Here is a 15,237-nt window from a genome sequence, read left to right as displayed (position 1 = left end):
TTAGGTCAATTTACTTTTACCGAGACTGGAAAAACCTTGAAATAAGTCCAAAGTGGCCCTTGAAAATCCCATTTTTTTGTCTCGAAACAAAATGCTCCCAATGATCTGATCAAAGTTGTGGAACAAAAAAATCCTGTTAGTCCTACTCCTATTTTACTCCTTTCAAAATCTTCTAAACGTTTTTGTCTTTTAAAAAAATCAAAGGTTTTCTTCTGCAAAAAATCAATAAGGATTTCCAACAATTTCAAACGAACACTGACTGACAAGTACACGTTTTAAACAATCCATATTTGGGTTATCAAACTATGTCCGAATGTTTTCCTTTGGCATTTTCGTCTCGTCAGATGAAAACTGGAAATCGTCTACTTTAATTGCTATTTCTAACTTGGACATTTGTTTTGTAACAAAAAAAAAACAAGTCAAGGACTCACCTGGGCTTGGAAACTCTTGAGAACTGGTGCCACCATCTCCCGGACTTCCTACGTGCGAGGGAACAAATAAACGATCGTAAATAAACGTGTATGTTGTTGTTCTCGATATTTCACCTGGCTACATGCGCAAACACGGCATGGGCATTTGGGGCTAAACCGACAGGGTTTTCTGCAGGCGTGTTTGAAAAGTGGGGCTTTCCAGTAGCCTGCGTTAAAGCTCAGGATCCAGACTGTGAGCTCCCACAGACCCAGGTAAGGGGATTGGGCTGCCACTGATGACAGCCTGATCCCGTCTTAAATGCCTGTATTTTACTGACAAGATTACGACGCGACACTGCCTGCGTATTTGGGATGGAAAAGGCGAATGAACCATGGCAAGGTTCGTTTATTTAAAGAAGAAAGCAATAACCATTGTAAACATATTCATTTTATCATTAAGATTCATTTCTTTCATTGTTGACTATAAGTCGCACGAGCTAAGAATGCACAATGAAGATAAATAGATGTCGCATCAACGATAGGAAATTGTCATTCATTTTTCATGAACCAACAACTAACATACGTTAAAGTCATAGTAGAAAAATGGCATCTGTTAACAAAACAGTTTTTTAGATAAATTTGACCTTAAACAAACACGACAGGCTGTCGGTGGTCAGAGAGACAATAAAAATAAAAGTCGTACTATGAAAAAGGTGCGACTTATAGTTAGCAAAATACAGTACTCGGGTGTATTTTTTTTCTTCCGAATTTGTTGCGCTGTTTGGTTATAGTATTTTTTTTAAATATGTTACATTACCAGACACCATTTTAGCCTGATTTCCTCCATTTTATTGTTATCCCTACAACGTATAGTTTGTTTTTGGTCACTGTTCAAATCATCTTTACTCACATAGACTCTATTCCATATAATATTTTTTGTTCCACTTCATTTTTTTAATGCGTGACTAACAGTCACCTCAAATCTGACTCATATCCGAGTTTTTTTCCCAAAATCTTACCTCATCCGCTATCACGACTGTGAAAGACAAACCATAGTTGATCTCAAATTGAACTATTTTATATTATAAAAACTAACCTTTCCATCATACCACTTCAACACAGAATCTAAGGAAACATAACACCTTTCCTACTCTTCTAATAGCTTTACTTAAAAGCAAAAATCCATAATTTTTGTCTTAATAATAACATTCAAGTCATGAAAAAAGGCCTGATGAGAGTCATTTTGACCCACAGCTCCAAAAGTATCGCTAACTGCCAAAATCTACTGTACTAATGCACCCTGCACAAAGGAACACTGCACTAAATGGTGTGAATGGCACCTACTTTTGTAAATGAGTATGTGTATCTCACCTCTGGTACATTTCTCCTGAACTCCCTGCTCAGTTCTAGCAGATGCTTATGAGAATGTTCACTTTCCTCTTGTCGACCCGCCAGCTCAGATGCTACAGAGTTGAGCTCCCTCTGCAAACAGACAAAAAAGACAAACGCCGTGGTGAGCGGACCCAAGTGAAAAAAGACAAGACGCAATTTACCCTGCCAACCCAAAAGCAAGCGTAAATCCACCTTGCGATTTGAATCGAGAGTGAATATTATTATTGCCATAATGATGGTCTAGCAGTACTGATACTTACAGGCAGTGTTTGCCTATAAATAATTAACTCAAATAAATCCGATGCCTACAGTAGCACAAGGCCTTTTAGATAATCAGTATTTGAAATAATCAATATACTTTCAACCGCTATAGAGCAAGCGCCAGTGAGAGGCTGGCCAGTCACGTGTGGAAAACCCAATAACCCGACAAAATAATCGTAGTAAGTAATAAAGCCTCCTCTTAATTGAAGGACTGTTTCAAAGTCTAAACCAGACCTAATAATTTAAACAATACGCCCATAGCCCAATAAAACAAAACACAATGCCTCAAGTAGAAGTCACATTTATTTTCATCCATCGTTATATTGATTGGGAAGAGGTTTTCAATAGTGAGTAGCCACTCCCCTTGCGTTAGCCCTTCAGCTACGATTGCCCTTGCCTGTTGGCTGCGTAGCATTTGCTTACATGTCAGCGCGATAGGAAATGAGAGCTCCACCCAGACGACACGTCTGAAGCACTATTCAGAGCTGTCCATGCAACGGGGTCCTTTATCAGAACCTGGCATTCATGCCGGACTCGGCTGCCCGCACGCCATCCGAAAAATCCAATATTATCGATCCGTCATCCAATTCCCGGCTCTTTCAGCTAAGTACAAAAAAAAACCTAAGAAAAAAACGAAAGGCAATTCTAGAATCTACTCACCTACACTGAGTATTGAGTGACCAGACAGCTGTATGCTCACCTTTTTCATTTTAAACTGTGAGTCATTATAACGAAGGAGCTTTTTTTGTTATTTTGAAAGTACAAATGGAGAAAAAAAAGTGCCAGGGATTATATTAAAAGGGAGTGTATTTATGAAGGTGGGAAATAAATGGACTGTGTTTTAATTAAAATACATTGGCAGGCTTACTTAAAGGCAATTTGATAAATCCTCACACACGTGGACAGGATGAGAATTCAACCTTAGCGGCGTCGTGGGATAGTGGCGGGCTTTCGGTCGGACCCGTTAATTGAAGGGCTACAGGTTCAAGTCCCTGGACTGACAAGTCACTGAGCAAATTGAAGGAATAAAATCTGCAATACTATGTATCACACCACTGTATTTTACTCAAGTTGTCACTTTTACAAGTTGTCAAATGGGTTTTTCAGGCCTCGAGCCATGGCGGTGTACATACAATGCCATTTTGTAGATTTTACGGCGTTAAACCGGTACACAGTCGATTGGTCGCCGGTCTTTTGGTCGCCCGGAAGGTAAGTGATAATTACCATTTAAATCGTTGCTCAAATTCCCTAAATACAAACTGCGAATTACTATTTAGTCATATTTAATGCCCTAGTAATTATTAGGCTAAAGAAAAGCTCAGAATTTCCCGTACTTTTATTGTTTTTTGTTGGAGAACTTGTTAAGACCCTGACTGACGTAGCTTCTTAAAGGGACAACGCATGTACATACAAACTCTTATACGTCGGCTCAGTGAAACTGCTCATGGCCATTGTTGGCTTTTATTGATGCTAGACCGTGTTGTTTTACCTTGTTTTGTCGCCGGTCTATTGGTCGTCGGTCTTTTGGTCGCCCGTTGTCGCGATCAGGGCGACCAAAAGACCGCGACCAAAAGACCGGCGACCAATCGACCGCACACGGTTAAACCGCCTCAGATGGGGAAAACGACGTCAACGCCGCAGTGGTTGTGTTTAATAGTCTGCCACGTGAATTCAAACTTAAATGTTATGGATGCTAATTGAGCAAAAAAAACTGTGGAAAATATAGAACATATAAAGTCTGCCTCGTATTGAAGCAATCAATCGATCGCCTTTCAAAATGATTTTGGATCAATACGTCGTCCAGAAAGGCAAGCTTGCCGAGTGCAGATCGATGATGTTGCAGCCTAAGAATATGAATCCATACATCGATATATTCGGTGAGTCATTACATTCCATCCCTAGTGAATGGCTAGACTGTAAGGGCAAAGAAACTCCATACATAATGATAATACTACGGTTGTTTGGGAAGGCGTCTTTAGTGTTGTGGATCATTAAAAGGGATTAAAGTCAGTAAAATCACAACAATCCATCAAATGAAACCTCTGTTACAACGGTGTTTGTCTCTTTCTGTTCAAGAGAACGGTCTATTTTAAGAATTACATCGTAAATATACAATGAGTAGTTGTAGCACAGGTGATAAACTGTAAAAAAACATGTGAAGGTGTTAAGTTGACACTATGAAGGAGAGTAGTTTCTTTTTGTCACTACACATTTGGATATGTATTGATCTATGCTGTTGAGAAATAACACTACATTTACCTTAAATAAAGTACATTCCTCTCTAAAGTGTTGATGAAAAATGAATTGAACACGCTGTAAAAAATAAAATGAAAATATAGACTTGGTCTTTGATCATTTGACAGGTTTTTAAAAAGGGCATGAGGGAGCACATTTGGAGTGTGTGGCAGTCGGGTCAATACAGAGATCCTGTCATTAAGCTTGTGCCAGTCAAACATCCCGCTATAATTGATGAATGTCCCCTTGGGAGAGAAAAGCTGTCATCGGGGCCGAAGCCAAAGGGAATTTGTGCACGGATTCGCCGCTCGTGTCCTCAAGTCAATCAGAGTTGGGATAGCTCACTGACTTGTGACTCTGAAACAAAGACCAAGAAGCCAGAAGCTTATTGGCTTTAGTAAGATAGACCTGTAGCGCATTGGAAGTCCAGAGATGGCTGCGAGAGCAATGTGTCGCTGGAAAGCAATATGTTTGTTTACCCGTGTCTACTTTGTCTTAAAAAGGTAGGTGGGATGGATGTTTCTTGCGGACGCTCTTCTAAGTATGCACCCAAACTGCACAACATCAACATGGACATAATCAGACAGTGGTGCTGGGCACCATGGAAAGGAAAATCATCTATCGCAATATGAGCTATTTCAAAATCCCAATAACAGTCTGCCATTATTTAGTATGTTCTTAATTATTTATACAAAGGCTACAACATCATTTCCCCTTCCCTTCACTTGGAAATGAGATTAAAAATACTTTCCTCAAATGTGAAATCCAAAATGAATTTATCCAATTGAAACAGAGAGGCAGAGTAGCATACGTCTATTTGCGCAAATGTAAATATATTAACTACAATGCAAGTGTCTATTACCTGGCTCGTTATGGTTGTCGGACAACCACATTTTCTTTTGGAATATATATATATATATATATATATATATATATATATATATATATATATATATATATATATATATATATATATTTATTTATATATATATATCAGCTGTCAGGCTCTTTAACAAAACAAATGGCTGAGTGTTAAGACCTACCGTAATCATGCAAGTACATCTGTGTATGTATATATATGTGCTTATATATATATGTGTATGCACACGTATGTGTATGTATATATATATATATTTATGTATATATATGTGTATGCACACGTATGTGTATATGTATGTGTATGTATATATATATATATATATATATATATATATATATATATATATATATATATATATATTTGTGTGTGTGTGTGTATATATATATATATATATATTTCAGCAACATGCCTATTTCTGCATCGTCACCCTCTTGCTACTGTGACAACGAAATTTCCCGAATACGGGATGAATAAAGTTATCCAATCCAATATATATGTACATATATCTGGTTGTCCTTCCTTGCTATGGGTAAATTAGTTATGATTAAGAAAAGAAAACAATGTCAGAGCCCCTTTAGCCTATCGTCCATCCTATCTGGTGTCTGGGATTTCGATTGACATACTTGACAGCAAGTCAGATTTAGTTTTTGCAAGGGTACATCACTTACATAGCCAATCTATTTGGGGAAGTTTTCATTAAGTGCATGGGAGACCAAAAATACTGTTGTTATGAACCATAAGGGTTTAGAATGCTCACATACGGGTATACTCAGTGATCAAAATAACTACTTACATATATGGTGAATAAAGTTGAGTTCATACTTGTGAGTGCTTTTAAAATTTAAGACTACATGAAGAGAGCATGATATTTAATAAATGGATTTTTTTCTGTATATTCTCTATGGAGTATATGGTTTGCCCTAATTTGTTGAACACTCCTGTTTACAATTCCTTTCCATGCATCACTTATTGAATCCCAAATAGTGAGTGTATGAGAATTAGTGTTTCTGCTGAAAACGATGCCCAGCATGCCTTGCGTGGCATTTTGTAAAACATTATTCATAATTATCTATGTATTTTATTCCCTCTTGTTGGCTAATTCTTTCTCACTGTAGTAGTAGTAGTCCCATTGCGTGTGTTAACCCACCTCATAATTTATTAGGTTTCAATAACTAACATACATACCGTATTTTCTCGCATATTGACCACCTCCGCGTATAAGCCATACAGCCGTACCCTTAAAATTGCCTTAAAACGTTGAATTTTACGAGTGCAAATGTGTTACTTTGAAGGGAAAATCATGGCACGAGGTATTTCTGAGATAATGTACGAATTGAAACGATCGTCTGAAAGGGTGTTGCCTGCACGTGGACGAATTCAAAAAGTCAAGAAGTCAAGAAGTTCAAGAAGTCACGTGAGCAGTACAACCAGGAAGTGTGTCCGTAGCGGTCTAGTTTTCAAACGAGTCTCTGGGTGCAATAATAGCATGAGATACACATTACGCAGGTATCAAGGCTGATATTTTAATGATTGACCACAATACCTTTGATCAGTCTTAACAACTATTGGGATGTGCTGCTGACATGGTAAACACTACGAACACATGTATCAAGGCTTCTCGCGTCTGGCCAATCAGAGCACGTTTAACTACGGTAAAATGGCGGCGCCCTGACTGAGCAATGGCAGGCACAAGTGAGGGTTTTTTTAAAGTTTTATTTCTTTTCTAGAATTTCATTCATAGATGTCAAAATAAATTTTGTTTCGCGTTTGTTTATCCTTTCGCCATTTTGAAATAAACGACCGTATCGGCCGCATTGTCTTGCATTATAGTGTTTTGTCTTTGTCACCTTGCAGTTTCGTGCATGTCAAGTCTAATTTGTGCATATACAGACGCTCCCCTACTTACGAACGAGTTACGTTCCGAGCGATTGTTCATAAGTTGAATTTGTTTGTAAGTTGATTCAGTGCTATATTTTGTATTATAATTTATGTTTAAGGCCTATAGAAGTATATTGAAGGTTTATATGAGTGCATTTGTATGTTTAAGGCTTGTATAAGTAACCAGCATTGGTTTGTACTGAAAAAAACATTTAATAAAATGGAGAGAATACATACAGTACTGTATACATACATTAGAGAGAGAGATATTTACTAGAAACTGGCCGAAAGAAGCTATCTAATAACGATTGCACAGTTTTCTTCTTTTTTTCATCATAATGTTGCGGTAGCACTGTATGGCATCATTCAATTGATTTGCAAACTTTGTGCAACGTTCAATATTTGCGTCCTGCTGCTCGATCTTTATGTTTATAAATGGTACTGACGGTCGAACGATTCAAGTTGTATTCCCGTGCAACACTTTCTCACGCGCATCAAGCTTTTTAATTATTGCCACTCGTTTCAAATGAAATGGCTTGCCTCTTCCTTGCACCTCCCTCACTAAAAGCCTTTCGCTTTTCACCAACCATATTGAATAATGGATGCACGAGATATTTAATGATAAAAATGAATAAGGTTCTTTGCGCACTGGAGACACGTCACACACTTACGCAACTTACGCAATTTGCAGACATGTTCGTATGTACCGTTATTCGTAAGTCGTATGTTCGTAAGTAGGGTAGCGTCTGTATATATATTTTCCTATTGGTAGTGGCTAAGTCTCTTAGGTGGTCAGATTTAGTGATGAACAATTGATGGCTGTCAAAGTTTAGGTCTGATTCAAAAATTATGCCAAGATTTCTGGCTTGATTTGTATACGTCAGTGCCGATCTCTGATCTTCCCCTTTTTTAGACCCAAAGATAATCACCTCCATCTTTCCCCGAATTTAGCTGGAGAACATTCTGTCTTATCCGAAGGTGATAAACCGGACTAAACCAGCCCAATTTTCTTTAGGTACGTACCCGGGCTCTGAAAAATTGACTTTAACTCCGTCAAAGCCAGTAAGATACCACAAAGTCATTGCCTGTTAATTGCAGAATTTTATTGGTGTTGGAAATATACAGTAAGTCAATAGTCTTTGACCTACAGTAGGTAGTGTGGTGCATCACAGTGGCATGGTCTTTAGTCAACCCTCCCCTGGGGTCTTTTTATTCTGTCTGGACATCTATAGATTTATGTTGGTTCCTCTGCTTAACTTCCACCAACAACAGAAATAAAAAAAACTTGTGTTAATGTAAGTTTTGGAACAAATTGACAGACTGGGATTGAAAGAATGGTCGCTGTGGCTTAAACAGACCAAGAGAGATACCCCCCGATCCTCGGCTCGCAATTCGACCACCGGGTCAAGCAGGTCACAGCCTCCCCTTCCTTGTTTACAGACCCACGCGTACACATTTGAGCAGTTATTCCTGCCAAGGAGGACTGATAAGAGTAAATTACGGCCGTCACACGGCTGCAAATGTATGTGCTTTTCCACAAAGCTCGCAAAATTCGACCCCCCACTCCCACCACCCGACCCGATGCCCGCGGCGGGAGGCGGTAATAACGTTAAGGACGGACTAGACTGCAATGATTGGGGCCATCGATCGCGGCCGTTTGATTTATTGATCATTCGTCCTCCTAAAATTGGCATCTGAGATGCACAGCTAATCTGGGGGAGCTATGGACAATGCTGCGTCTGACAGAGGACAGGTGGCGATAAGGCTCTTATGAAAGGGAACGCCACTTATCTAAACGCCAGGCCGTGCCGGCTCAGGCGGAGACGGAGCGGCCGGCCGCTATTTTGTGCAAAAGAATACAAAATAAAAACCCGATTCGGGGCTGCGCGCGCTTCTGTGTTCAGTGTCGACGCGGTGGGGGTGGTGAAACCGTACGGTCGCCAGGCAGAACAGAGTGGATCTATAAATTGATGGAATTCAAAGCCTCCAGCATCGATTACCATTATAACAAACAGCAGCACACAGAATGTCTGATTATTTTTAGACAAAGATTCTGTGCTCTCAGCAGCAATTCTGCTGATGCTGTCACACTTTCCAACATCTGCCTATGATTGCAATTAGTTGGGATACAAAAAGAAAAAATAATACCCCATCTGCCTTTTCCTCTCTTCTCCTCCTCCCCTTTTTCGCATTTAATTTATGCCGTCCAAGCCATGCGTACAATAGTGATTTTAACTCAAGCCACCTTAGTGCGGTACTTTTGGCAGATTTTTTTTTTCCCCCTCTTCACTTGTCAACATTTTCCACCCTGCTTTATCTTTGCCAGCGGCCCCAAGAAAGCTTACTACTACAGATGTAATCAAGGCGAACCTTTTTTAATGAATCACTGTCAAACCCTCTCTATGCAATTCATTAGCACCTTAGCTAAAAACTTCCTCTTGCAGAAAACTCTCCTGTCTTCCCTGCACATTTATGAACGAAAATATCTCAAATAACACCTTTATCCATCATGCCGGGGAAATTTATTACAGTCGATACCATCGTCTGATGTCATAATCTATCGGACTTGATCTTTCTCATATAAGGCGGGGCCCCAAACAATAGAGAGAGGGACCTTTGTTTATAGTCTACTCAATATAATCAGGGACCACACCCCACATTTATCAAGTCTTGCACCTTCTTGCCATGGGTGATATATATCGAGAAAAATGTTTAGAATTCCCTCTTATGGTCACTATTATTGCAACAATTAAGTAATTGCTATGTGATACTGACTGTGAACTAATTTGCGTATATATACCGTATTTTCTCGCATATAAGCCGTATTTGCAACTACAAAAATGATGACTGAATCAAGGGTATGCCTTATACAGACGCTCCCCTACTTACGAACATTCGAGTTACGAACAACGGTACATACGAATGTGTCTGCAAATTGCGTTTGTCGAAAAATGTTCGTAAGTTCGATTTTGTATTGCGTGCCTTTTCCAGAGTAGTGCTTCTTTCTTTCCGCCGCTAATACCGACGCCTGGCGCTGTGAGAGCTCAGCTCACCCAGCATCCACCTTCCTCTGCCCAGTTTGTTGCAATGTGGAAGTGCGTGAACTGAATGCTCAATTGAATGATGCCATACAGTGCTACCGCATCATTTATGATGAAAAAAAGAAGAAAACTGTGCAATCGTCGTTAGAGCGCTTCTTTCGGCCAGTTTCTAATACATAAATCTCTCTCTCTCTCTATACAGTACTGTACATATTCTCTCCATTTTATTAAATGTTTTTTTTCAGTACAAACCAATGCGTGTTACTTATACAAGCCTTAAACATACAAATGCACTTATATAAACCTTCAATATACTTATATAGGCCTTAAACATAAATTATAATACAAAATATAGCACTGAATCAACTTACAAACAAATTCAACTTATGAACAATCGCTCGGAACCTAACTCGTTCGTAAGTAGGGGAGCGTCTGTATATTTTTTAATCAAAAACACAAAGAATACCTGAACTCCATTTTTTTAAAGCTCAAATTCAATAAAATATCCTGCTTTTCACAAGACCTAGAAGTTATGGCAAGTGTCAAAAACATTGTGATACACAGAGATGCAAAGGACTTACCCAGAGTTAAATTCCATTTCATTCTGACACCTCTTTAAACTCGGGACTGCTACGGCTGATAAAATATCCAAAATAATTAATCCCCAGTATGTCAGACTGTCTTCAAACAGGAAGCTAAATCTCACCGAAAAAAAGAAAGAAAGAAATGAGTACGAATGTTGTGAAAACCAGCAAAGGTGTGACCAGTCAGCCATTATTCGTCATATTATTTACAGTTTTTGGCACTCGATGTGGAAGAGGACGGCCTACTTGTCAACGTGTCTCCTATTTTCATATATATAAGAAAACATAATTATACTTATCTCTTCCAACTCAATATTGTCTGCAGTCAAAACACTCGCGAATTTTCCGCTTATCTTAGATGAGGCAAATATTGTTAAAATAAATATTGTACATGGAAATGTCCTCCGATTAGAAATGGTGTGGGTTCGATACAATTTATCAGGTGAATACTCCAAATGGAGATCTTAGAGAACACCTTATTTATCATCATTAAGGGCGGCCATTGTTCTGCTCCTTTTTTACAACAGTGTAGTTACAATCAGCATGGCTATTCTCATTGTGCCGCACATTCTCTCGGACTAATGACACAGTTGTGTGATTCATTAGCACGCAAGTAGGGTGACGCCAGAAGAAGAGATGATTAACTCATGTGGTGGGTGCTGTCCAAGCTGTCTTTGATATAATTGTTTATAATGTTGTACCGGGTTAAAAATAGAACAAAACTACATATCTTAAATAGTCGAGAAATAAATAAGTCCGAGAATTGAATCGATATATTTTGCTTGTTTGATTTATAGCGTAGATAGGCACTATTGGTATTTTTCTAGAAAGCTGAAGACCTAAATAAATGGTTGTTAAGATCCTTAACTAACCTTAAATGTTGCATTCAGGCGGGTCTTGTTTTGTGCGGCGCTCACACTACGCCTGTCGTCAAAAAACTTGTAGTCTGCTTGGTGCAAAACACAACTTCTGGTTCATGTAAAAATATGTTATATCAGACTAATATCTCACTATTTTACAACTTTTATTGGGCTGAGACTTTTTTTGGTACCTCATCAAAAATCTTTTGGCGTGATGTTGAGAGATTGAAGTAATATTAGGAAAAAAAGTTGTAAAATAGTGAGGTATTAGTCTGATATAACATATTTTTACATGAACCAGATTCATGTAAAAATATGTTATATCAGACTAATACCTCACTATTTTACAACTTTTTTGTGAACCAGATTCATGTAAAAATATGTTATATCAGACTAATACCTCACTATTTTACAACTTTTTTTTCCTAATATTACTTCAATCTCTTAACATCACGCCAAAAGATTTTTGATGAGGTACCAAAAAAAGTCTCAGCCCAATAAAAGGAACATAAGCAATAAAATGGCATTCATCTCGTAATAAGAATATATTGCTATATACATGTATATGATTAAATTTTTGGAACCCTTTGTGGAATTGTTTTGGGACCGCTGTTCTAATATTTTGACAATTCTCTTAGTCTGATCATTTTCTTTCTATCTTTCTTTGGACTTTTGTCGACAAGACCTTGAGGAAGGTTCCGGCTTTGGCAATTGAAGTCACACAAATGAGAACGCCTACTTGATTGGCTGCTTCCTCACGCGCGATTACGTTGATTTTGTACAGGAAGCCATCGCGCGAGGAGAAAAAGAAACACGGCCGGTCCGGACATAGTGTAGGGGCCTAACACATGGAGAAAGGAAGTTGGAGAAGATCCAAAGAAACGACAACAGAACCGCTGGCTTTGGATAGAAAGTTCTCCACTTGCGCAAATAAATAAAAGACAATGTTAGTTTTCCCATTTCCTTTAAAAGCAGGGGACGGTAAATTGGTCTCGGTTTCTCTCTAAAGCTCCACCATTCAGGTCAGTTGGTAGGAGAGGCTCTACGAAATGCGGTTGTCGCCGCGATGGCCCACTTTCACCAGAAACGGTGAGCCGGAGCAACGCAACGCAATGCAACGCATGGCAGCGAACCTGCAATTGTTTATTCTCTCTTAAGAGATGTCAATCTGTTGGCTCTCAGGTGTGCTGCTCTTCCTCTTGTTTTTGTTGTTTTCTCCCCCGTACTCTTTCACCGTTCCCCCGTCGATTGCGGGGAGATCAAAGCTCGGCTGCTGGAAGAATCTGAATATTTCAGGTACGGAGAGGCGGCCACGTTTCGCACCACCTGCGAAGCGCCGAGAGAGGTCCCTCCTCTCGCTCAGGCTCCGTTGCGGGACCCTGGGGGCCCGGCGACATAAAACCGAGGCCACCTGTCTGAGAGAGAGAGAGAGAGAGGGAGAGGGAATGCTACTTTACCCTCCTTCTCTCTGCGGTGCTTTCATTTTACAGCATTTGAACCAAAAATAAAATGAATCTAAATAGAGCGGTGAGAGTGGGAATAAAACTAGTGCTGACAACAAGCAGCTCGCCGCTTTTGAGTTCTGACACAAAGGCGCCGAGATCTGTACTCGTGCAGCAGAATGGGAGCAGACACTTAAAAGGGCAGTTTATACATGAATCATTTTGGAATGTGCCATCTTCTGTGGCAAAGGGTAACACTGTATATATTAAAAATTAGCCTGGGCGGGGAGAGAAGTATGTTATACGTCCATTGTTTTTTTTCACGCAGTGTGTGGTCATAGTCAGTTGAAATATATACAGTTAAGAGCTAATGAATTTAATTACAATGATGATTGGGCTGCCATAATAAAATGAGCAAATGAGCCCGATCGTTGGCAATTTTTACGCTTTGAATGTGGTCTCTGCTGCACACTTTTAATCAGGCGCTTGTTTTAACTAGTGATTAGCCAACCTAAAAGATTTAGGTCGCTTGGCAGAACCTGTTTGCTGGCAAGATTAGATTAGATTAGAACTTTATTTCATCCTGTATTCGGGAAATGTCTTGGTTGCAGTAGCAAGACAGACACAGGACACACAGGACATTGTAGACCTAGCTAAAAAAAACTGGAGCCATACAAGCAATTCATAATCGACCAATCAACGGTTATTCTTCCGTTTAGTCAACTAATCTTTTCACGTATAAATCATGTGGTTTAACACTGATCATTTACGGACCGGTGACCGAGTGGTTAACACGTCGGCCTAACAGTTCTGCGGTCGAGGGTTCGATCCCAGATCGTTCCTTACTGTAGGGAGTTGGCATGTTCTCAGAAAATGAATGTATAAATTGACTCGAAGTAGTTTTGATTTTTCACTGAAAACTATTTTTCTCTATCCAACCAAATATAAATATACTGTATATCTGCAACATGTCAACACAGCAGGGCTTGTGAAAATATTTTCCTCTATTTTGTGCACACGTGTGTGTGTGTACATGTGCAAATGGACCGTGTGCGTAAATGTTGAGTGCGAGATACTGTAAATACAGAGGATGCACACACGTATGAGTTGGGGGGTGTTACTGGTACACGTTCCACGCTAGCGGTTACTCGCGTTGTCTCTCAAAAGGGCCGTTAAGTCTTAACGGCAAATTCCTTACATTCATCTGTGTCAGGGCACTCGGCGCACATTAGGCGTTTACACGAGAGGAAACAAAATCTATTTGATGCTACACTGCCCACGCGTTGACTCCCCTCCTCCCCATGCAGGAGATCCAGTGTTTAACTTTCATTTCATATTCTGAACAGGCGGGTGGACAGACAAGCGGCTGGAGCCATTGGACTCCATTTCACTGTAAATCAGCTTTTAAACACTGGGCCTTTCCAAAGCCGTGGACGAGCAGAAAGTCTCAAGATATTTGTTTTGATTGGCTTTGGAACGTGCCATTGATTTTTCGCTGTTCCTCCGAATGATCTATGCGAACGGCAGAGCAGAAAAGTCACACTTCATATTTTTGTCGCCGACTCTGGCCGCTCCCTATCTTTTACAATCAGTGGTGCTTACGAGAACAAGTTGGGGTTAATCTGGAGCAGGTCATTGCCGTTCTGCACATTGGAAATGTCAGCAGAGATATGCAGGCCTTTCTTAATATACCGCGCTAAACCAGCGAAGCTGACGGCGCCGAGATGAATGGGCGACCGGGAGGTGTCCTACCCCCCGCCTATCGCCAAAATCACCCCCACCCAGCCAGCGGCGAGGGAAAAAAACATATCAATCAATCGATTTATAGCCATAAATCAGGTCAGGGTTTGATTGTATCAGCAAGTCGTATGATCAATCAATTAGTCCAGACCTAGAGGCCCGGTTTGCCGCAAGAAAGATTCATTCGGGTGACCGTTTTATCCATCAAACGGGGATTGTGTGACGTCCGGGACCAACAAGCATCCTTTTATCAATTTCCACAGATTAAACTCACGTGGGAATCAAAGGACACTTAACTGAGAGGGAATAATTGTGCCTTCTTCATTTGCAAAAAGGAATGTCCCGTGCTCTCCTTTGATCGTCAAGCTCATATCAGCAAAAGCAAATACAGTACATAAGCACTTGGTTCCTAGATACGTCTTTGACTGAACAAGCACGATGAGAAGTAGCGACTACACATCTAAAAAAAGAGCACCCAGTCTAAGAAAAAAGGGAGTCACGCGGAACAAATCGC

General features: G+C 39.9%; 1 protein-coding gene across 1 annotated transcript in view; it reads right to left on the bottom strand.

Annotated features, from left to right (window-relative positions):
- The window catches only part of cux2b (cut-like homeobox 2b), a 91,041-nt gene that overhangs the window by 51,577 nt on the left and 24,227 nt on the right, over positions 1-15,237 (bottom strand). Inside the window, exons 2-3 of the mRNA XM_077600756.1 lie at positions 1,782-1,892; positions 432-479 (exon numbers count right to left, since the gene is read on the bottom strand). Of these exons, the coding sequence (XP_077456882.1) occupies positions 432-479; positions 1,782-1,892 (159 nt within the window). The remainder of the gene's footprint in view (positions 1-431; positions 480-1,781; positions 1,893-15,237) is intronic.

This window comes from Stigmatopora argus, chromosome 5, assembly GCF_051989625.1.
Source record: "Stigmatopora argus isolate UIUO_Sarg chromosome 5, RoL_Sarg_1.0, whole genome shotgun sequence".
NCBI lineage: Eukaryota > Metazoa > Chordata > Actinopteri > Syngnathiformes > Syngnathidae > Stigmatopora > Stigmatopora argus.
Note: the sequence above shows the minus strand (reverse complement) of the source record. Positions and strands in the feature narration are given on the sequence as shown.